The sequence below is a fragment of the Cavia porcellus genome, unplaced genomic scaffold (genome assembly GCF_034190915.1).
Source record: "Cavia porcellus strain 051 isolate PalLab524CR breed Dunkin Hartley unplaced genomic scaffold, mCavPor4.1 scaffold_3, whole genome shotgun sequence".
Taxonomy (NCBI): Eukaryota; Metazoa; Chordata; class Mammalia; order Rodentia; family Caviidae; genus Cavia; species Cavia porcellus.
Genome location: NW_026947486.1, coordinates 87,697,761 through 87,722,359, shown reverse-complemented (window position 1 = coordinate 87,722,359; position 24,599 = coordinate 87,697,761). Strand labels below are relative to the sequence as shown.

Here is a 24,599-nt window from a genome sequence, read left to right as displayed (position 1 = left end):
TGATACGTTGGTACTCACCAATAGTTGCTTTTTGGAAAGCACACACACACACACACACACACACACACACACACACACACACACACAAACAGTTTTGGCTGAAATGGGGTAGTAAATTCAACACCAATAAGTCCTAGCTTATGTGCCAAGTACTGCACAAATGATGGATAAGACAATCAACTTTGCATCCAAAAGTGTCAAGTACCAAATGCACTAAGTTTAAAAGCACTTGTACACCAATTATGACTATATTAGATCACTTATTCAGGGATACTCTAAAAACAAAAATCCAAGAACGGTGGATTAGAATGCTGAATGAAGCTAAAATATCAAACCAATTAACTCTTGTGTCAAGAAACTATTGGGAAAGGAAACTAAATTTATAAAAAATCTATTAGAAAAAGTCATTGCAGACAATATTCCAAATCTAGAGACGGAACTGAACACTCAAGTGAATGAGGTATTTAGGACCCAAATAAATATGGTCAGAAAGGAACGTCATGAAACTTCGTAGTCAAAATTCTAGGAAGTCGTAATAAAGACAGAATGCAAGCCATTAAAGGCTGACATCACCAAGGTCCCCGGAAGTGCCTCCTCAGAGAGTGCAGGAGGCGGAGGCCGAGGCCACAGAGCCAGAGGGCCCTGGCGTTTGTACGATGTTTCATGGCTGTCAGAAGACATGACATGGGGTCTAACGGACCACATGACAACAAAAGACTTCCCGGAAAACGAGGACCACATCAGAATCTTCCCAATGATCGCTACCTTAGCATATTTAACAATGTGCCAAGGCAGCCACCACAGTTGGGAAGCGAACGACCACTACGAAAGACACCACCGCTGTGTGGGGAGAAAGCACGACTGCTAGACAGTCCTGGTGAAGGAAGCTACAATAAATATTACCGTTTTGCCGGTCACCAAGAATATGACAAGGGCCGAACATCTGCTCCTGTTCAAAGAAGTGTTCCACCTCAGAAAGGAGATGAAGCTGGCAATCAATGGTCAAGATACAATCCTTCTGCAAGCCCCCAGAGTTATAACAGGGACGAGAGAGAGAGCTGGACAAGACAAAGTTTCTACTCTTCCAAGCATACCAAAGAGCAGTCTCCTCATACAAAGGATCCTACATTTTTTGGAGAGTCACTCTCAGGCCAAGAAGCTTTTCCATTCAGCAGCAGGAGGGCCACTCCATTCCAAGGAGAAAATTACTCTTTTGAACAGCCTCAGCACAGAAGTGAGAAAAGAAGGGCCGTGATGTTGGACACATCAAGATACATTTCTCTCCGAAATTCCGAACCAGCTACTTCATCAAAGGTGTTAGAAGATAAATCCAGCAGGATAACTGAAAAGGAGCTTTGTGAAGCTGTAAGGGCGTGGGCTGCCCAAACCTCTGAGGCATCACAGGAAAGCGGCATCTCTGAATTTGAGGAGGAACTTACAAGACCATTATTCAGGAAGCATCCAGTCCCACCACCAGCAGATGCAGAAGTATCTCAAGATAGTCAGCTCGGCAGTTCCTTTAAATCAATAGACTCAAAAGTCAAAGAGGTTGAAGACGTTTACCAACAATACAGTGAAACTTTTGGGATGGTGGTGAGAAAGTTGATTGAAAAGGATCCTTCACTAGAAAGGCCTATACAATTTGCACTGAGTCAAAATTTACGAGAAATAGGTGACAAGCTTCTTAAAGATCTGAAAGACTTTATTGCAGAGTATCATGCTTCTCAAGATATTGGAAAGTCTTCTTAGGGGCTGTAGTGGTCAGGCAGAAGGAAAATCCATTTTATTGTTGCAATTTTAAAATCCTTAATGTATGGACTGTTTGTAATAAAGAGAAATATTTATGAGTTTCCCGTATCAAATAAAGATCTAACACAGTCTGTTTACAGTATTTGACTGGTTTTTATCCACATGTTATATCCACTAATGTATATACCTCTTCCACTCCCATAATGATGGTCAGTTAATTTTTTACACTTTGAAGAAGCAGTCCTGGAGGGCAGTTTTCTATACTTTTGCATGTTGCATAATCTCACAAGTGTGTGATTCATTTGAACACATTAGTGTAATTTCCAGGTTAGAAATCATTGCACCTGAACATTGGCATTGTTTTTACATTTCATAGTGAGTGATGCCATGTGGGAATATTGGAAGTCTGATTTGTGATTTTTATTAACATTGTACTTGCTTGTCTTAAGATTCATGAGTTTTGATATGCTAAAAATTTCTCACAATAATGTGGATGCTTTAATATCTTAGAGGATATTTCTTTTGAGAATAATTCTCATTCAGTGTTAACACAAAACTTAAAATCCCTGAATTATACCAGAAGAAAACCTTTTACTTAGTAAATGAAGTCAGTATGTTCTTTCTATTAAAATATTGCTAAAACTTTTAAGTACCCTGATAAATAAAATAAAATAAATAAAAATACCATGTCTTTCTTGTCAATTATGCAGCCAAAGTGAAAACTACTCCCACTTTTCTCTGGTTCCCTGTCACATAGAGGATTGTTCTTTTTCCCTTGACATTATGTCTGTGAAACTACTTTCAAGTTAATATGGTTTTTGTATAAAGCACATTGATGGATCCTGTCTCCTGATGCTCTTTGCCTGTGTTTCTTTTACTGGTGAATTAAGGCTATGTACAGTAATGCTTATGACCAACAGGCACTGGCACATCTCTGCCATGCTATTTTCCTGCCATTGGCTTCCAACTTTCACCCTCCATTCAGTTGTTCTCTCTGCTTGGTGGTACCCCTCTGCCACTGTTCGTGGAACCGTGGCCTTTCTGATCTCTCTCTAGAATATCCTTCATATGCTTTGTAGGGTTTGTTTGGTGGTCATGAATTCCTTCAGTTGTTCTTTTTTATTTTGAAGAGAATAACACCAAATAAGAAAAACAAATTATATTCAGTCTAAACAACTGAATCAACATAGTACATAATTTAATAAATTTAATAAAATATAAGGAGATCAATAAGGGCTACCATAATGACACTTGTTATCTTCAAAAGAATTTCCCAATCATCAGGCATAATAAAATTGAATAAAACAGTGCAGAGCAAAACCAATGAAAAATGAGAGACATTATAGAATTTCAAAAGAAGATCATACCTCCACCAGAATGGATATCGTAATGTATCTTATGATCTTCAAAGTAGTTGCCTACACCATCTGACTGATACTATGAAACAAAACAGAATAGAATAAAATCAGTCCAAACAAAATAGTGAAAGCAATACAGGGCTTCAAATCAAGCTAATAGGAAATCAAAAAATGATTACCATAATACATCTTGCTATTTTTGGAATAGCTGTCCATGCCATAAAATCTAATATAAGTAGACAACTGAAACAGATAAAACCAAACGAAACAGAACAGTGAAAACAATATGGGTTTCAATTTTTGATAATAGATTAACAATGGCCACTGCCTTCCTTTTTAGACAATTCCTCCCTTTTCATTTTTATGGAACATATTGTACATTTTGGATCCCACTAACAATTTTAGTTTTTATATTAGGGAGGCAACCCACTTTTCACCTAAGTGATTCTGAACCTTTTTACCACTGAGCATGATCTAAAGCTCTATCCATTTGTCCACAAGAGCCTCAAGGTTTTCTTTCTTTATACCTGAGTAGTTTTCTATCGTATAACTTGTCATGGTTTTCTAACTTATCTGTGACTGAATGGCAACCTACCCCCACTTTGTTTATTGTTCCATATCACAAAGAACATTGCTTTATTATCTTTGACTTTTACTATAAACCCCCTTTTGGGTAAATGTATTTCTTATATAAAGCTTACTGATGGGCCCTATCTCCCGATCCACTCTTCCTGTGTTTCTTTTTATTGGTGAATCGAGGACATCTGTATTAGTGATTACGGCCAACCTTCTCTGCCTCATCTTTGCCACGCTATTTTTCTGCTGTTGTTTGTCTACTTTCCCCCTTCATTCCACTGTCTGCACATTTAGTGAGTCCCACAACCCTGCCACTGTTCCTGAAACCAGGGTCTTTTTTTCTCTCTCTAGAATGTCCTTCAGTATTTTTGGTAGGGTTGCTGTGGTGTTATGAACTCCCCCAGGTCCTCTTTGTCATGGAAGCATCTTGTTTCTCCATTAATTTTGAGAGATTGTATGGCAGGGTACATCAATCTGGGTTGAGGTTATTTTCTTTCAGGACTTGGAATACTTCATTCCACGTGCTCCTTGATTGGATGATTTGTGTCGGGAACTCTCACAATTCTGGTGAGTTTCCGTTTATGGGTGATCTGTTTCTTTTCTCTGACAACTTTTGATACTGTGTTCTTGTGTTGAATTTCTGGGATCTTGATTATTATATGTCTGGGTGTAGATATATTTTGGTTGTAGCTGGCTGGATTTTGATATGCCTCACTTATCTGAATTATCATTTCCTTTTCCTATGCTTGGAAAAGCTTTCTTTATTTCTGTAAATAGCATTTGTATTTCATTTGTGTTCAGCCTGATTCTTCACTCATCTTTTTTATTCGTAAGTTATAATTCCTCTTGTCATCTTCTAGCCTTTGTGTTGTTACTTCCTGGTTCCTTGTTATTTTTAAGAGATCTTTCCTTTTGTGATTGCAGATCAAAAACCTGTCTTCAAGGTTTGATAGTCTATCTTTAGTTTCTTTCAAGTAGTCTTTCCATCTTTCAATGGAGTCTTTAAATTACTGTTAATCTCTTTGAATCTGTTTCATGTATTCTAACTTTTTTATATTCTCCATTAAAGTTTTCTCTCATTTCTCTATGCTCCTGTCTTCTTCGATCTGTGTCTTCTTTAGAGGTGTTTAGCAATTCTTTCATAATATTTCTCATTTCTTCTTTTACCTGAGATAGTATTTCTGTTCTAAGTTCTTTTGTAGCCTCTTTAAGTTGTTTCTTTTATTCAGTTGCTGTTGCTTCAGAAAATTAAGGTGTGTGACTCCCGATCTCTTCTATGGTTACATCTCCTGGACCAGTACTGCTTCGGTGGCAGGCCAGAGATGGACTTTTGCCTCTTCCTCTTGTCACGTTCCTGGTTTCTTCCAGAAAAGTGGGTACGGGGGTCCTTGGCATTTCCTGTGTTGATTATAATTTCTCTGAAGTGATACTGTTTGCTTTTGGGATTTTGGTGGCTGGTGGAGTGAAAGCAGATGTGGGGCAGGCTGGCACCTGCCTCCTGAGCTGGTTAGCCACAGGGAGCCCTCACCAAGTATGGTACATGTCTGGTGGGGAAAGTTGATTGGTGATAGCTTTAGGCAAACCATAGCAATGGCTGTTGGATGGCATAAATGGGCCAGAGTCAGTGCAAACAATTTCCGCCAGTCTCCTCTGAGCCAAGCGTGGCTGAATAAAGGTGACTGCAGGTCTGGCTCTGGGCTTATCCTGCATAACTCCAAAATGGCCCCAGCCAGTTGCCCCCTCTCACAGGAGAACTGAGTCCCTCATACAACCATCCAGTACAGTTCTCTGGTCTGCTGCTCCCCTCAGCCACTATTCCTATTTAACAAGGCCTCAGGCTTGCCAGCCACCAGCTTCACTGTGACTGTGCATCCTCAAGTTTCAACAGAGCAACTTGCACAACGTTTCCAGCTTCAAGTGAAAGGGACACAGGTTACCACCTTCTTCTATTTAAGTTTTTCTATTTTAAAAATAATTCTCTCTGTGGGCTTCAGTTATCATAGGTTCTTACTGGGTCTAGGGGACCCACTTCCTTGCTGGACTATTTTTTTTCAGAGAGGCTGTTTACTATTCTGCCATTTCCCAGGATCCCCCCTTCCAGCAAAGTTACTGTTTCTGTTTTAATATTTAGGTATTTAATCCATTTTTACTTTAGTTTAGTAGATGGAGACAGGCATATCGAGAGCCAATTTTTGGCATATGGAATGCCAGGTTTTCAAGCATCACTTATCAAAGAGACTATTTTTCTTCCAGTAATCGTGTTTCACCCCCTCATCAAAAATAAGGTGAGTGAGTGTGTTTGTAGTTGTATTTGTATCTTCTAATGTATTCTGTTCATCTTCAGGTCGGTTTTTATTCCAGAACCATGCTGACTTTATTACAGTAGTTTTATGATATAACTTCAAGTCAGAAGTTGTGTTGCCTCCTGACTTGCCTTTGTTGACCAGAATTGCTTTTGCTCTTCTAGGTATTCTCAGGTATCAGATGAATTTTAGGAATGATTTCTCTACATCTCTGAGGTATGCTAGTGGCATTTTCATTGGAATTGTGTTAAATATGTATAGAAGTTGTGGGAGAATGACCATTTTCACAATATTTGTTCTTCCTATTCATGATCAAGGACTATCTTTCCATTTTTTGAGATCCTCTTCAATTTCTTTTTTAGGGTATTATAATTTCCCCCAAATATATCTTTACTTCTTTTGTAAATTGATTGTGAAGTATTTCCCTTTTTCTGGATGTTATTTTGAATGGTTTGGATTCTCTCATTTCTTCATTGAATTTCTTGTTTGTATAAAGGAGTGGTATTGATTTTTGAGTACTGACTTTGTATCCGATTGCATTACTGGATTTAACTATTATACCTAGTTTTCCAATGGAGTTTTGGAGGTCTTCTATAAAGAATATCATGTCATCTGAAAATAATGATAATTTAACTATTTTTCCTATCCTTACTCATTTGATTTCTGTATCTTGTCTAATTACTCTGACTAGTATTTCCAGCACTACATTCAGTAGGATTGATGATAAAGGACATCCTTGTCTCCAGATTTTAGGGTAAAAGCTTTCAGTTTTTTGCCTTTTAATATGATGCTGGCTGTTGGTTTGTCACTGATGGCTTTTATCATATTGAGGTAAAGACCATCTATTCAAATTTTCTGTGAGTTTCTCATCATGAATGAGTGTTGGACCATAACAAAAGCTTTTTCTGCATCTATAAAAATGTTCAAGTGATTTTATCTTTTTCTTTATTGATATAGTGGATTACATTTATTGATTTGCATATGTTGAACCATCCCTGCATGCCCAGGAAAAATCCCACTTTCTTGTGGTATATAATCTTGATGTTTTGCTGCATTCTATTTGCCAATATTTTATTGAGAATTTTTGCATCTATATTCATTAGCAAGATTGGCCTGTACTTTTCTTTTATAGTTGTGTCTTTCTCTGTTTTTGGTATTAGAGTAAAACTTGCTTTTGGGAATGAGTTAGGGAGAATTGCTTCAATTTGAATTTCATTGAAGTGTTTGAGGAGTGTCCACATTAAGTCTTCTTTGAATTTCTTGTAAAATTCAACAGTGAATCATCTGGACTTGGCCTTTACTTTCTTGGTAAGGTTTTAATTACACTTTAAATTTCATTAATTGAAATTTCGTTATTCAGCAGTTTTACATCTTCTTGACCAAGCTTTGGTATTTCATATGTTTCTAAGAATGTGTCCAGTTCTTCTGTGTTAACAAGCCTATGAGAGTAGAGGTTTTTAAAATATGAACTGATGATAGGCTGTGTTTTCACAGGGTCTATAGTGATTTCACTCTTTTCATTCCTTATTGCATGAATTTGAATTTTTCTTTCCTTTTCAAGTAAGATTGGTAGGGGCTTATCAATTTTATTTATTCTTTCAAAGAACCAACTCTTTGATTCATTGATTTTGTATCATTATCTTAGTCACTATTGTATTGATTTCTGCTCTGATATTTATAATTTCCTCCCTTCTTTTGGCTTTGGACATGACTTGTGCTTCTTTTTCTAGATGTTTGAGATGTAGCATCAGGTTTTTTATTTGTATTCTTTCTGTTTTCCTGATGAGGGAATTAAGTTCAATAAATTTTCCACTAAGCACTGCTTTCTTTGCATTCCACAGGTTCTGGTAAGTTGTATTTGTAGTTTCATTTGCTTGTAGATATTGTTTAATTTCTTCTTTAATTTCCTCTGTGACACATTGATTGCATAGGAGTAAATTATTCAATTTCCATGTGTTTGTGGGTTTTTTGACATTAATTTCTGCTTTCATGGTGCTGCCATCTGATAGCATGCATGGAATAATTTCAATTAGTTTTGCATTTGCTTATGCATATTCTATGTTCTAGTATATCATCTATTTTAGAGAATGTCCCATGTACTAACAAGAACAATGTATATTCCTATGTTGTTGGGTGGAACACTCTACAAATGTGCACTGAAACCAGTTGTCCACTGCTGTGACTGAATTGTGTTATTTCTTATTGATTTCAGTCTAGTGGATCTAGTTATTTGTGTCTATGTGGTGTTAAGGTCCCCATTTTAATTGTTCTATTGCTGTTTCAATTTTTCCTTTCTGTTAACATTTGTTTTGTATAGCTGGGTCCCCCCAAAATTGGTACATATATATTTCAGATTGTTATCTCTTCTTGAAGTTTTCCCCTAACTAGTATGCAGTGACATTCTTTATCTCTTTTCATCATTGTTGAAGTTCACATTGTCTGCAAAGAGAATATCTAGCCCTGCTTCTTTTTGCAGGGGGAGTTTCCTGTTGCATGACGTATTGTTTTCCATCCTTTGAATTTCAGTTTATGAGTTTCCTTTAGGGCTAGATGGGTTGCTTGGATACAGCATATAGTTCGATGTTGTTTCTTAATCTATTCTGCCAATCTATTTTTGTAATTGGTGAATTGAGGCCATTTGCCTTAGTGTTTATAATTGACATGTATTGGTTTATTTTTGACATGTTATCCTTCTGCTCTTGATTCTTTACCTTCCCACTCTAATTGTTTGAGTTGCTTATTGTTTTTTTCTTTTTTTCCTATGTCTATCTAGAATGTCTTTCAGTATTCTTTGCATGGTTGTTTTGGTGGTTATGAAGTTCCTCAGCTGTTCTTTGTCATGGAAGTATCTTATTTCTCCATCCATTTTGAAGGACAGATTTTCAGGGTACATCATTCTGGGTTGGAAGTAGTTTTCCTTTAGGATCTGAAATGCTTCACTCTATGCTCTTCTTGGCTTTATTGTTTGTGTTGAGAAGTCTTAGGTCTTTCTGATAGGCTTTCCTTTGTAGATGATCTGTCTCTTCTTTCTAGTAGCTTTTAGTATTCTATTCTTATGTTAGATTTTTGGGATGTTGATTAAAATATGTTTGGGTATAGTTTTACTTTGGTTATGCCTATTTGGAGTCCTCTGTGTATCACTGATCTGTATGTCAGTTTCTATTCTCATATTTGGGAAATTAACATCTAATACTTCTGTAAATAGCCTACTGATATCATTTGTTTTGTCACCTTCTTTGTCATTTATCCCTATCAATATTCTGTTGATTTTCTTTGCCTCATCTTGCAGGTATTGAATTGTTATTTCCTGATTACTTGTTATTTTTAAAAGATCTTCCCTTTCCTGTTCACTAGCTGCAATCTTGTCGTTGAGGTCTGAAAGCCTGTCTTCAGTTTCATTGAGGCAGTTTTGCCTACTTTGATGGAATTTTTGATTTTCTGTATATCTCTTTGAATCTGTTTTATGCATTCCTTTACATTTCATTTTATATTGTTCATTCAAGGTTTCCAATTTTTGCATTGTTCTTCGAATTTTTTAACTATGACTTCTTTAGATGGACTCCACATTTTTTTTCTTTTATTTATCATTTCTTCTTTTACCTGGGAGATTATTTCTCATCTCAGTTCCTTTATAGCACCCTGAGTTGCTTCCTTACTTCACTTGCTATCATTTCAAGAGTTTCAGTTGTATTGGTTACATTTTCTTCTATATCCATGTCTAATCGGCTTGCTTGGGAAGGGCTGGAGTTTTGAGATTGCATTTTTTTTCATTTGTTTTGTCATTTTTCTCTATTCCCTGAGTCCCTAGTGGCACTCAACGACTCCTCCAGATGTGAGTGTGTGCTCAACATGGACCTTCAGCACTACCCATGTGGCTTGCCAAAACTCTCTGGGTGTTTGAAGTCACTAGGCAGGGCCCTACCTGGTTCTGTATAGAGTACTAAGGCTTAAAAGTATGTAGAGTTTAACAGGTTCACATTCAGCTCACACCACCTGGCATACCAAATCTTTCTTGCACCTTGGGGTATCTGGGTGGGACCTACTAGGTTCAAAGCAAAGACCCATGTCTGTACAGCTAGATAGGGATTGCTGTGGTGGTCTCAGTTCATACACAGTGACTCCCATCCACCTGGAGGTCCTCAAGAGGCATACATAAAAGCAACCAATTAAGTAAGAAATATTACAAGAAAAGTAAAGAAAAATATATCAGGAAAATCAAGGCAAATTAAAATTAAGCTTGCCATTGCCTCAATGGAAAGTTTTCAGTATAACATTATAGAAATAATTGGCCTTAGCAAAGGGTATACTTTAAATTTTATTTTTATTTAAAGAGAAAAAAACAAAACAAAACAGTAAAAAAGTACAAATAATACAGAATTTCAAGAAAAATATACAGTAAGAAATCACTAGTTAATAGGTTACCTATTGTCATCTTAGAAATAGTTGTTCAAATTACAAATTTAAAGCATACAACGTGGACATTCAAACAGTGAGATTTCAAATAGTTCTGTCCAATGATCCAACAAAAACTTAGTAATATGGTTTTCTATCTTAAACACTTAAATTTACATGCAGTTATATCCTTTAGATCACCTTCTTTTCCTCTCTTTTTTTTTTACAATATCAATTACACATTTTGGGTTTTATTACTCCCACAGTTCTAATTACTTTTTTTAAGAGAAAAAAACTAAATGTGACAAAGCAAAACAGAGTCAGAACAGAAGGAGGAACATAGAACACGATGTAAAACAGAATATTATTTGATCAACAATGGTTACCATTATGCCTCTTGCTGTTATAAAAAGAGTTGCCTATATCATCAGGTATAACAGAATTGAACAAAACAAAACCAATAAAACCTAAACATTGGAGACCTTACAGAACTTCAAAAGAAGATAATAGTCAAAACATAATGGGCATCATAGTAAATCTTATTGCCTTAAAATGGTTGCCTATACCCTCAAATTTGAAATTATAAAACAAAACAGAATAGAGTAAAATCAGTCAAAACAAGATGGGCAGAGCAATACAGGAGTACAAATCACATTAATATGAAAAAAAGTTACTATAATATATCCCATTATTTTTAATTTATATTTTCCTTAATTAAAAAAAATACAAAAATTAATTTTTAAAAAAAGGAAAATAAAAGGGGGAGACTGACATAAAAGAGGACATAACAACAGAACAATACAGGTCAGAACAAACAATTAAAGCATCATAGTATTTCACTACCAGATAACCTGACATAATAGTAGTTACCGTAGTGTTTTTTTTTTCCTTGAAATAGAGTATAACTTCATATACTGTTATAATTGTACTACTGCTAATTTGGTTTTTATTTCTGTTAACACTTGTTTTATATAACTGGGTGCTCTGAAATTTTGTGCAAATATCTTTAAGGTAGTTATCTTTTCCTCCCTGAAGTTTTCCCCTAACCAGTATGTAGTGACCTTCTTTATCTCCACTGATCATTATTGTTTTAAGTTCACATTGTCTGCAAACAGAATAGCTACCCCTGCTTTTTTGAGAGGGAGGGTTCCTGTTGCATGAAATATTGTTTTGCATTCTTTGACTTTCTGTCTGGGAGTAGCCTTTTGGGTTAGACGGGTTTCTTGTAGACAGCATATGGTTGGATTTTGTTTCTTGATCCATTCTGCCAGTCTGTTTCTTTTAATAGGTGCATTGAGACCATTTGCATTAATGGTTATAACTTATATATTGGTTTATTGTTGACATGTTGTCTTTCTGCTGTTGCATCTTTATCTTTTTGTTCTGTTTAATTGTCTGCTTTGTTTAGTGGTTTTTTCCTAAATGTATCTAAACTGTCTTACATTATTCTTTGCAGGGTTGGCTTGGTGATCATGAAGTTCTTGAGCTGTTCTTTGTCATGGAAGTATCTTATTTCTCCATCAATTTTGAGGTACACTTTTCGGGGTACATCGATCTAGATTGGAAATTATTTTCCTTTAGGATCTGAAATACTTCACTCCATGCTCTTCTTGACTTTATTGTTTGTGGTGAGAAGTCTGCTGTGATTCTGATAGGTTTTCCTATATAGGTGATCTGTCTTTACTCTCTGACAGCTTTTAATATTCTATTCTTTTGTTTGATTTCTGGGATGGAGATTATTATATGTTTGGGTATAGTTTTATTTTGGTTATGACTATTTGGAGTTCTGTATGCTTCATTGATCTTGATATCAGTTTCCAATCTCATGTTTGGGAAATTTTCATCTACAACTTCTCTAAATATCCACTTGACATCCTTTATGTTTTCTCCTTCTTTTTCATTTCTCGCTATCAACCTTATGTTGTTTTTCGTTGAGTCATCTTGCAGGTATTGAATTGTTACTTCCTGATTTCTTGTTATTTTTAAAAGATCTTTCTTCTCCTGTTCACTGGCTGCAATCTAGTATTCGAAGTCTGAAATTCTATCTTCACATTCATTCAGGTGTTTTTTTTTTTTCAATTTTCAATGGAATTTTTCATTTCCTGTATATCTCTTTGCATCTGCTTTATATATTCTGTTTGTTTCTTGTGTTGTTCATCCAGGGATTTTGTTTAGTTCCTCCATTTTTTTTATTTAAAGAGAGAAACAAAACAAAACAAAACAGTAAAAGGGTACAAGTAATTCAGAATTTCAAGAAAAAATATACAGAAAGAAATCACTGGTTAATAGATTACATATCATCATCTTAGAAACAATTATCCAAATTACAAAATTGAAGCATACAAAGTAGACATTCTTACAGTGAGATTGCAGACAGTTCTGTTCAAAGATCCAACAAAAACTCAGTAATATGGTTTTCTATCCTACACACTTAAATATACATGCAGTTATATCCTTTAGATCACTTTCTTTTCCTCTCTTTTTTACAATAACAGTTACACATTTTGGGTTTTATTGTTCACACAGTTGTTATTACTTTTTTTTTTTTGAAGAGAAAAAGAAACCAAATGTGACAAAGCAAAACAGTCAATTAGAACAGAAGGATGGACATAGTACATGAGGCAAAAACAGAATACCAGGTGGTCAACAATGGTTACCATTATGCCTCTTGCTATCTTAAAAAGAGTTGTCTATATCATCAGGTATAATAGAGTTGAACAAAACAGTTCAGAACAAGTCCAATAAAACCTATGTTGGAGAACTTACAGGACTTCAAAAGAAGATAATATTCAAACCATAATGGGCATCATAGTAAACCTTATTGCCTTCATATGTTCAGTATCTCCTTCATTTCTTTTATCATTTCTTCTTTTACCTGAGATTATTTCTAGTTTGAATTCCTTTAAAGCTTCCCCGAGTTGCTTCTTTATTTCGGTTGCTGTTATTTCAGGTATTTCAGGCATATGGCATGTATTTTCTTCTATATACATGGCTCCTCGGCTTTCTCTGGATGGGCTGGATATTTGATATTGCATTTTGGTTTTCTAATTTGTCATTTTCCTATATTTCTGTGTTTTAAGTGTTGTTCCAAAACTTCCCCTGGGCGTGTTGGAAATTGTCTCCTATGTCCTGGGCTCCTGGGACTCCTCTGGTAGTTTAGCTCCCTCTTTTGGCAGTTAGGCCCTCAGATTAAAAGAAGGTTGCCAGGCTCCTCTCAGCCTCCTCAAGCTACACAGCTCCCCCCTCTTGCAGCAAAGCTCCCCTGAGGGAAAGAAGGCCACCTGGTGTGGTCCAGCCAGTCCCAAATCCTGCCCAGCCCAATCTAGTGTGGCTGTAAGCCCAGTGGGCCCCCAACTCCCTAGAGCAAGGATCTCATTCTCTTCCAGGGATTGGATGTTGTGTAACCGTCCAGCTCCTTGGATGGCAAAGCTGCCCAGGCTGATAGAAGGTCCCCCTATGGCCTAAGTAGGCCTCAAACCTCCTCAGCAGGGCTGCTCCCTCCTCCAGGTGGTGGCAGTAGTGCTGGTGCTCTCCAGGTTGAAAAAAGGTCACAGGCAAAGCTGAGGCAGGTTCCCGCAGCTTGGCCCAGTTCCCTCCTTCAGGCAGGGCAGCTACCATGTGACCTCCAGGTGAGAGAGGGCAGTCAGCTAGGCTAGAGCAGGGTCCCATTGCTCGGCCCAACTCACTCCCCAATGGGCAGCTGTGGTGTGCACTTAAGGTGAGAGAGGGCAGTCAGCAAGGCCTGAACGGGGTCCCGCGGCTAGGCCCAACTCACTTCTCCAGGCGAGTATACTTTAAATTTTATAAGAAAATATAATAAAAATGTCTGATACGCTAAATAATATATAAAATATGTTAAAATTTTGCACCTTATCTGAAATAAGACAGAAAATATAGCATATGCCACTTGCAATGATCATGTATTTTAGTATATGTGGAGCTGGGGATTTAGCTCAGCGGCATAAGCGCCTGCCTTGGAAGCAGGCAGTTGTGAGTTCGATCCCTGGTACCAATAAAAACAAAAATGAAAAAGACAAAAAAAAATACTCATCTGCATATCAAGTATCAGAATAAAAAACTCATAATATTTGATTTTGATGGATTTTCAAAAAAGCTATTAATTGATGAAAACTTTAAGCTAAAAATAACACCACAAATAGGACAACCAGATTTAAAATATGTTTTCATGCCATGTGTGAGGATGTACACATTACCATCTATGAGGGTTTTTTTTGTCAAAAACTAAACTTAAATCTTATCAAGCCTCTGCATTCAGCTACCAGTTTATAGGAAATATAAAAGTTATTTAACTTCACCAAAGGGTATGCTTTCAAAATGAATATAAAAGGGGGGAAAACTGAATAACAGATTCAAATTAACAAGAGAAATCACTTCCAAATGCTACATATTCTATATTTAAAAAAAAACACCACTGTAATAGTGAAAAATGAGAACATTAAATGTAGTGGTATTGTAATAATGTAAAATACATGAAACAAAACTAGCCGGTTAGTAATGGATGAAGACAGATTAATGGACACCTGGGAGTTTACTGTTTTATTTTACCTGTTTATTTATATATGTTTACAACATAAAGTTCACTTTAAATGAAAAACTTTTATGCATTAAAACTAAATTTTACATATTTTTCTACCCAAGTACAACATAATCACTTAGATAACCAATCAAAAATACCAAATATTTCCACATAACTATACTAATGATATAACCTAAAAGTGATATTAAATTCCATAAAATACTGCCAGTATGAAAAATCATTTTTGTCTAGAAATCTGCAGCTGACTACAATATTCTGCTCATCATATACTGAACTATATATGACATGAATCTATGAAAGTCATATATCAAACAAATAAACTGCTTACTTCTCGCAGTTTGTCTTGGTCAAGTTCCCTCAGCAATTAACTTTGTGTCTCCTCCTTTTAAAAGCATATTGGGGGGCTGGAGGTTTAGCTCAGTGGCATAAGCGCCTGCCTTGCAAGCAGACAGTCGTGAGTTCAATCCCTGATAAAAAAGAAAAGGACAAAAAAAAGTATATTGGATTTCTCTTCTTAGTTTATCACCTTTAAGGATCTTAAGAATTTTATTTCTGCCTTTTACTGGAGACTCAGAATTATTATTATTTTTTTTTTTTTTGCCTATGCCTCAGTGCTGTACTTCCCACTCACCCTGCGGACATCCAGACTGATGCCCATGGCCTCCCCTTCAGCTCAGAACCACATAAGCTGCCATGTTACACTTCCCACATGACTGCCTGGACCTAGGACCCCTACTGGCCTTTAGTGTACACTCACTGCCCCCTGGACCTAATACTGCTGTTAATTTTCAGCTCCTACCCTTTCTCCCAGAACCTTGGACTACAACAGATAAACCATGCTAGCTTGATGGGAGATTCAGTAACTGTCTCATCCAGACAGAGGATCTCAGCAGGCTTCAGTCAGTGTGGTGAGTATGCCTCTAAAGTACAGGTGTACAGTGGGTAAATAGTACCAGTATTAAAGCTTCATCCAACTAACTGTAAGACCTTGGTGAGTCTAGCAAGAGTGTGGGTGACTCCTTCCTGCACACAGAGAATCTCAGAGAGGGTGAGATGTGTGCCAATGAAAACTTTCCCAACTTAGAGGAAATCAAAAAGGCTTGAGATAAACAGGCACACAATAGGGACACAGAAGAGCATCAGCTGACACAATCACTATTGACAGGGAGATCTGGTGACCTGGAATAACCCAAAGCTAAAACAACAGCAGTAACTAAAAGTTGACCTACATCAATATTCCTAGGCTTGTCAGTCCATGAAGAATATAGGACTCACCTAACAGGTCCTACAGAGAGAAGTCAAGTGACTGGCCCAGCTCTTCTTTGTGGGACCCAACAATTGGAAAAATATAATTATATTAGGACCCCAAGATACACACTAGCAACAGTTGACACTAGTGGGATTGAAGGACTAAATATTAACCTGAAAGAGGAAAATGGCAAAACACAAAAGGAAAATGCAAACTTAAACATCTAATCCACAAGGAAAAAAGAGCAGGACACACTGAAATAGAGGACTTCAAGAGTAACACACTGGAAATCTCTGAAAAGAGAGCAAGTGAAATAAAAAAACAAACAAACAAAAAAACTCCATGAGGCTATAGAGGAAATCAAATTAGAAGTAATCTCTCATATAATGAAAAAATAACAACCTTAGTGAAGGGGTTGCTCAGTGCAGCTAGAGAAGAAATAGATAAAAACGTCCAACAGCATGGGGAACTGATTGAAATCTTGAATGAACAATATATAAGACAAGCAGAATTCATGTAACGAACTCAAAGAGAAATCTAAGAAACAAAAAATTCTACTCAAATCTGGCAAAATCATTTAAATGAAGCTAGGGTTAGAATTTTGGACCTTGAGGACAGGAAAAACTTTTAAAAGTAACAAAGCAGCATGAAATTAAAATTTAGCAGCTACAAAATGATGGCAAGAGAGACAATAGAAGATTAATAGGCATCAGTGAAGATTGAGGAGTCAATACAAATGACATAACTAAACTATTCACTGATGTAATAGCGGAAAATCTCCCAAACATGGGGAAAAACTCTGAAATGCAGATAAGTGAGGCATATAGTACACCAAACAATCACAACAAATATAAATCTACACCCAGACATATAATAACCAACATCCCTGGCATACAACATAGAAACATAATTCTAAAAGCTATTAAAGAAAAGACATAACTCACCTATTACATAAAACCCATTAGAATCATGGCAGACTTTTCAGCACAAACCATCAAGTCAAGATGGGCTGGGAGTGAGATATTTTAAGACCTGAATGAAACAACTTTCAACCCATAGTGATATACCCAGGGAAATTTTCATTCAGATTTAATGGAGAAACAAGATATTTCCATGAAAAAGAACAAGTGAAGAAAATCATGTCCACCAAACCAATCCTAGAACTAGTATTGAAAGACCTACTAGATAGAGATAAAAATGACTGTGACCTCCAGAATGACAACAGAAAAAAAAAAAAAAAAAAAAAAAACAACCACCAGGTAGGACAAGCAATTAAGCAATGGGAAAAGCAGAAAGCAAATAACTGGAACATGATATGTCAAAATCGAGCCAGTACATATCAGGGATATAGATAAATGTAAATGGCCTCAATTCACCTAACAAAAGAAATAGGTTGACAGAATGGGTCAAGAAACATGATCCCACAATATGCTGTATACCAGAAACACATGTGACTCAAAGGGGAATTCACAGATTAAAAATCAAAGAATGGAAAACAGTATTCCATTAACAGGAACCCCCAAAATGGAAGGGGTAAACATTCTATTTGCAGACAGAACGAACTTCAAACGTAAAACGATTAAAACAGATAAATAAGGTCACTACATACTCATTATTGAAAAACTTCAAGAGTAAGAACTAAAAATTATAAATATGTATGACCAAATACAGGAGCACTCAACTATATAAGACAAAATACTATTAGACATGAAAAATCAAAATCAATAGCACAATTATAACAAGTGACATAATACCACATTGTCACAAAGAGTTACTGCAACTAGACTAAATGGAAGAAACAAAATTAATGAATCATACCTGTGGGCAATTGGATTTAGTTGTTGTTTACAGAGTCTTCCACCCAAGCACTTCAGAATAAACATTCATCTCAGGTGCTCATGGGACATTCTCCAAAATAGGCAGTATATTATCGCATAAAATATTCTTCAGTAACTGCAAAGATATTGATAATATCCCATGCATTATATCGGACCATAACACACTGAAATTGGAAATTAATGGTGAAAGAAATGGAAAAACCTTAATAAATACATGGAAATTAAATATCAAACTTCTGAACAACCAGTGGGTTACAGATGAAATTAAAGAAGAAATAAAACAATAACACAATTCAATGAAAATGTGGAAACAATATAGTATAATCTGTGGGGTGTAATGAAAACAGTTTTAAGAGGGAAATAGATAGCAATAAATTGTCATATCAAGAAAACATGAAGAGCACAAATAAACAACATAATGCTTCAACCCAAGCTTCTAGAAAAAGAAGAGCAAGTTATATACCTGTATTTGGTGCATATTTATTTCCTCTTCTTCGTTTATGAGGTTTTAGTTCTCATTATATCTCTCTGAAGCATTCTTTAAACCACTTTGGTGTTCTAGTTCAATGACCATCATTAACCCCAGGTGTTATTTTTCTTGAAATTATCTTATTCCTTCATCAATTTTGCAAGATATTGTGTGATGTATGTCAGTTTGAGTATGAGGCTGTTTACTCTTAGGGCTTGAAATTCTTCACTTCAATTTCTCCTTGACCTAAAGTTTTGTATTGAGAAATCCATTGAGACAATTATGGACTTTCCTTTATATGGGATTTGATTCTAATGGTATTCAATATTCTGTTTCTTGTGTTCAGTTTCTGGAATCTTGAATATTATATGACTGGGTATATTTGTTTTAACTCTACTTAAAGAGAAAAAAAACAAAACAGAAAAAGGGTAGAAATAATACATAATTACAAAAAAATAAACAGTAAGAAATCACTAGTTGATAAATTACATATTGTCCCCTTAGAAACAGTGGTTCAAATTACAAAAGTAAAGAATACAAAGTGGGCATTCAAACAGTGAGACTGCAAACAGTTCCGTTCAACTATCCAACAAAAACCTAGTAATATGGTTATCAATCTTTCACATTTAAACATACATGCAGTTATAGCTTTTAGAGCAATTTTTTCCTCTCTTTTGTCCAATACCAACTACACATTTTGAGTTTTATTGCTCCTACATTTCTTATTACTTTAGACACTAGAAACACAATGTGATATTTATAAATACAATTCTTATTTCACTTATGGGGATAATCTCAAGTTGCCTGCATTTACCAATGAAGGACTAAAGATGATCCTTTATACAGCTAAGTAATACCCCACTGTATAAAAACACCACATCATTTTCATCCACTCTGTGGTTGATGGGCATTTTGGTTGTTTCCAAGATTTAGTTATTACAAATTGTGATGCTATGAACGTGGATGAATATGTATCACTGTGATAAGACATTTTCAATTTTTCTGGGAAAATATCCAGTAGCAGAATAGCTGGATTGAATGGGACTTCCAACCCTATTGTCCTGAGAAATCTCCATAGTGATTTCAATAGTGGCTGAAACAAACCTATACTCCCACCAACAGTGGGGAAGTGTTCTTTTTCCCCCACATCCTCACCAACATTTCTTATCAATTGATTTCTTGATGGCAGCTATTCTTTCAGGAGTGAGATGAAATCACAATGCTGTTTTAATTTACATTTCTTGTGTGACCAGTGATGATGAACACTTCTTCATGTATTTATTTGCCACTTGTATATCTTCATCTGAGAAATATGTGTTCATTTCAGAAGCCTATTTTTGGAGAGGGTCTTTGAATTTGGATGGCTTGATGTTTTTCAATTCTTTATATGTTCTAGATATAAGTCTTTTGTCTGAGGGGTTGATGGCTAAAATTCTTTCCCATCCTGTGAGATTTCTTTTCACTCTGTTGGTGATTTCTTTTGCAGTGCAGAAGCTTTCCAATAATATGAGTTCCTAGTTTTTGATTCTTTGAAGTGTTTCCTGTCCAGTTTGCATTTTGTACATGAATTGTCTGCTGTCTCTATATCTACAAGACTTCTGCCTACCTTGTCTTCCAGTAGATTTAGTGCTTCTCTTGTAATATTTACGTCTTTGAACCATATAGACTTTATTTTTGTGCATGGTGATAAGCATGGATCTAGTTTCAGTCTTTGGCATGTGGAGAGCAAATTTTTCCAACACCATTTATTAAAGATGCTATCCTCTTCTAGTGAACATATTTCATCCCTTTGTCAAATATCAGGTGGCTGAGTGTCTTTGTAGTAGTGTTTGCATCTTGTAATCTGTTCCACTAGTCTTCAGGTCTATTTCTTTGCCAGTATCATGCTGTGGATATGTAGTGTTGTTTCAAGTTAGGAACTGAAGATGCCTCCTGTCTTACCTTTGTTGCCTAGAATTGCCTTTGCTATTCTAGGCTTCTTCTGTTTCCAAATGAATTTTAGGAGTGTGTTGCCTTGATATGTGAGGTATATTAATTGTATTTTGTTTGGGATTGTGTTAAATTTGTATAACGGTTTTGGGTGTATGCGATTTTCACAATGTTGGTTCTTCCTAGCCAATAGCAAGGAGTATCCTTCCGTTTTCTAATATCCTCTTCAATCTCCTTTTTTTAGAGCAGCATAATTTTCAGCATATATAGGTCTTTTACATTATTAGTTAGATTGATTCCTAAGTGTTTCATTTTTTCAGATGCTATTTTGAAAGGCAATATTTCCATAAATTCTCTCTTGGTGAGTTTTTTGTTTATGTATAGGAATGCTATTGATTTTTTTGAGTGTTGACTTTGTAATCAGCTACAATGCTGGATTTGTTACCTTTAGGAGTCTTTTAATGGAATTTTTGGTTTTCTATATAGACTATCATGTCATCTGCAAATAGTGATAATTTATTTCTTCATTTACTATCTTTATCCTATTTTTCTCTTATCTGATTGCCCTGTCTAGTGTTTCAGAACTATACTGAATAGAAGTGATGATAGTGGACACACTTGTCTTATTCCTGATTTTAATTTTTTTTTAAAAATTCATTTTTTTCTCAATTTAGAATAATGTTGACTAGGTTTGTCATAGAAGCCCTTTATAATGTTGAGGTAGACCCTTTGTATTCTGAGTTGCTTATGGGTATTTATCAGGAATATGTGTTGGATTTTAGCAAAAGCTTTTACTGCATCTATTGAGATGACCATGTGTTTTTTTTGTTTGTTTGTTTTTGGCTCTGTTGATGTGGGGTATTATATTTATTGATTTGTGTATGTTAAACTGTCCTTGCATTCCTGAAATGAATCTCACTTGGTCATGATGTATAATCTTGATGATTTGCTTCATTCTATTTGCCAGTATTTATTGATAATCTATGCATCAATCTTAATTAGTGAGATTGGCCTGTATTTCTCCTTTTTGGCTGAGTCTTTCTCTGGTTTTGATATCAGAGTAATACTTGCCTCTAGGAATTATTTAGGGAGGATTGATTATTTTTTAATTTCATTGAAAAATTTAAGGAGTATTGGCATCAAATGTTTTCTAGATTTCTTGTAGAATTCATCTGTGAATCCATCAGGACTTGAACCCATCTTTTTTTTTTTTTTTTGGAAGGTTTTTAATTACCTTTTCAATGTGAATAGCTGATACTGGGTTATTCAAAGTTTCTATTTCTTCTTGATTGAGCTTTCGTAGTTCATATGTTTCTAGAAATATGTCCATTTTCTCTCTGTTTCCCACTCTATGTGAGTAAACATTTTCAAAATAGTTAATATGGTCTTTTGCATGTTCATCAGATCTGTCGTAATGTCACCCTTTTCAGGCTTTATTGAGTGAAGTTGTATTTATTCTTTCATTTTCTTAATAAGGTTAGCTACAGCTTTGTCAATTTTGTTTATTCTCTCAAAAATGAGCTTTTCATTCATTATTCTTTGTATTTTTTTTAGTTTCAATTGCATTGATTTCTGCTCTAATCTTTACAATTTCCAATCTTCTGTGATCTTTAGGTTTATCTTGCTCTTCTCTTTCTAGTAGTCAGAGATGAAGCATTAGGTTGTTTATTTGTTCTCTTCATGTTTTCTTGATATGACAATTTATTGCTGTATAGTTCCCTCTTAAGACTGCTTTAATTGCATTCCAGAGATTACAGTATGTTGTTTCTGCATTTTCACTGAATTGTAGGTATTGTTTTATTTCTTCTTTAATTTCATCTGTAACCCACTGGTTGTTCAGAAGTTTGGTATTTAATTTCCATGTATTTATTAAGGTTTTGGCATTTCTTTGGACATTAATTTCCAATTTCAGTGTGTTATGGTAGATATTAAGCATAGGATAATTTCAATACCTTTGCAGTTACTTAAAATGATTTTATGGGATAATATATGGTCTACTTTGGAGTCTGTCCCATGCACAACATAGAACAATGTGTATTCTGATGTGGTTGTGTGGAACAATCTATAAACATATGCTAAGTCCAATTGCTCACAGCTATGATTCCGTTCTATTATTTCTTTGCTGACTTTTTGTCCAGTCGATCTATCTCTTTGTCCCATTATAATTGTGTTCTTGTGTATTTGGTTTTTCATGTCCAATAGTATTTGTTTTATGTATTTGAGTGCTCCTGTATTTGGTGCATATATTTATAATTGTTAGTTCTTCCTCTTGAATTTTTCCACTAACCTGTATGTAATGACTTCCTTTATCTCTTTTAATATTTTTAGGTTTGAAGTTCACATTGTCTGCAAATAGAACAGTGATGTCTGCTTTTTTTCTGGGTTCCTGTTGCATGGAATACTGTTTTCTATCCTTCAACTGTTAATCTATGAGTTTCATTTTGGATCGTATGTATTTTCTGATAAACAGCATATTATGTGATCATGTTTCTTGATCCATTTTGTTGGCCTGTTTATTTTTGTAGGTGAATTGAGGCCATTTCCATTTATCTGTATCACTGATATGTATTGGCTCGACTATGCCTTGTCATGTTGCAGTTGTTTGCTTTCTGCTTTTCCCCATTGTTTAATTGTTTGTCCTAACTGTGGTTTATTTCTGGTTTTGCTCTGGAGATTTTGGTCTTTTTCATGTCTATCTAGTATGTCTTTCAACAGTCTTTCTAGGGTTGGTTTGGTAGACATGAATTTCTTCAGTTGTTCTTTGTCATGGAAGTATCTTGTTTCTCCATTAAATTTGAATGAATGTTTTACTGGGTACATCAATCTGTATTGAAAACTGTTTTCTATTAGGTCTTGACATATTTCACTCCAAGCTCATCTTGACTTTAGGGATTGTGCTTGAAATTCTGCTGCAATTCCAATGTGCTTTCCTTGATAGGTGAGTTGTGTCTTTTCTGTAACAGCTTTTAGTATTCTTTTTGTGCTGTATATCTGAGATCTTTACTATATGTCTGAATGTAGACTTATGTTGGTGGTGACTGTTTGGTATTTTATATGCCTCACTTATCTGTGTATTGGATTATTTTCCCATGTTTGGAAAATTTTCTGCTATTACTTCTCTGAATATTTTAGTTATGTTATTTGCATTGATTCCTGCATCTTCACTTATGCCTATTAATCTCATATTGTTACTCCTGGCATCATATTGAATCTCCTGGATTGTCCTTTCAAGTTGAATTGTTATTTTTTTAAAGTCTATCCTTTCATGATCTCTGAACTCAGCTATGCATCACCCTGGCACTAGGAGCTGCTAGATGGAGCCAACCCATAGCTTCTCTGAGTTATGAATTCAAGCAACCCCTTTCCAAAATGGCAGTCATACAATCATCATTTTCTTGAACACAACTGAACAATAGTAATTCATAAGCCATCGTAGTCCACAGTACCCACTATGTCATTCCACTTGTGCATTTCTCTATGCAGGCCTCTGGGATTACCTGCAATTTTATATCTGCAAGTTTGAGCCACCACTCACTTACTGTGAGGCAGAGCTCACAGAGAAAGTGCCACCTGCTACCTCTATCTTTTGTATTGATATCCCACTCTTTCCTTTTCCTGTGAAATCCAATTATCCCTTCAGATCCATGCTGTGTCCTGCAGACACATTTCCCACCTCCTATTCTTCCTCATCTTACTGTATTCCAGAATATTGACTTAAATCATGGAGACTCTCCTTCTGTGTTGCTCACCATTTTGAATTCTTCTGAGTTCCACAGATTCAAGGACATAGATGCTTTCTGTCTCTATGTCATATTCTTATTTGGATGGTCTGCCACCACTCACTACTCCTATGGTTCTATAGTACTGGCAATATGTTAAGCATCATTTACTAATTTCACTATTCAAGATAAAAATAATAAATATACTTATCTCAAGAGTTTAAGTGTTAAAAAAATCATTCAGAACTTCCTCAATGTGTTTCTACTCAAATCTGTTACACAGAAATGAATCACAATAGCAAAACCTACAGCAGTTACTTGGTATGAACATTAATTGTGATATGCAAATTTGAATTAAGAATTTCTTGGACGATTAGCAAATTCTGGGTGTGTACATAGATAACCTACATGTTTGCCAACAAGTTGGGAGAGGCTCACTCCAGACATAGCTGACACTAA

General features: G+C 35.5%; 1 protein-coding gene across 1 annotated transcript; it reads left to right on the top strand.

The window, feature by feature from the left end:
• Positions 1-684: 684 nt before the first annotated feature.
• Positions 685-1,749, top strand: LOC100722608 (periphilin-1-like). The gene has a single exon (XM_063245578.1). The coding sequence runs from the start codon at positions 685-687 to the stop codon at positions 1,747-1,749; it is 1,065 nt and encodes a 354-aa protein (XP_063101648.1).
• The last annotated feature ends 22,850 nt before the right edge of the window (positions 1,750-24,599 follow it).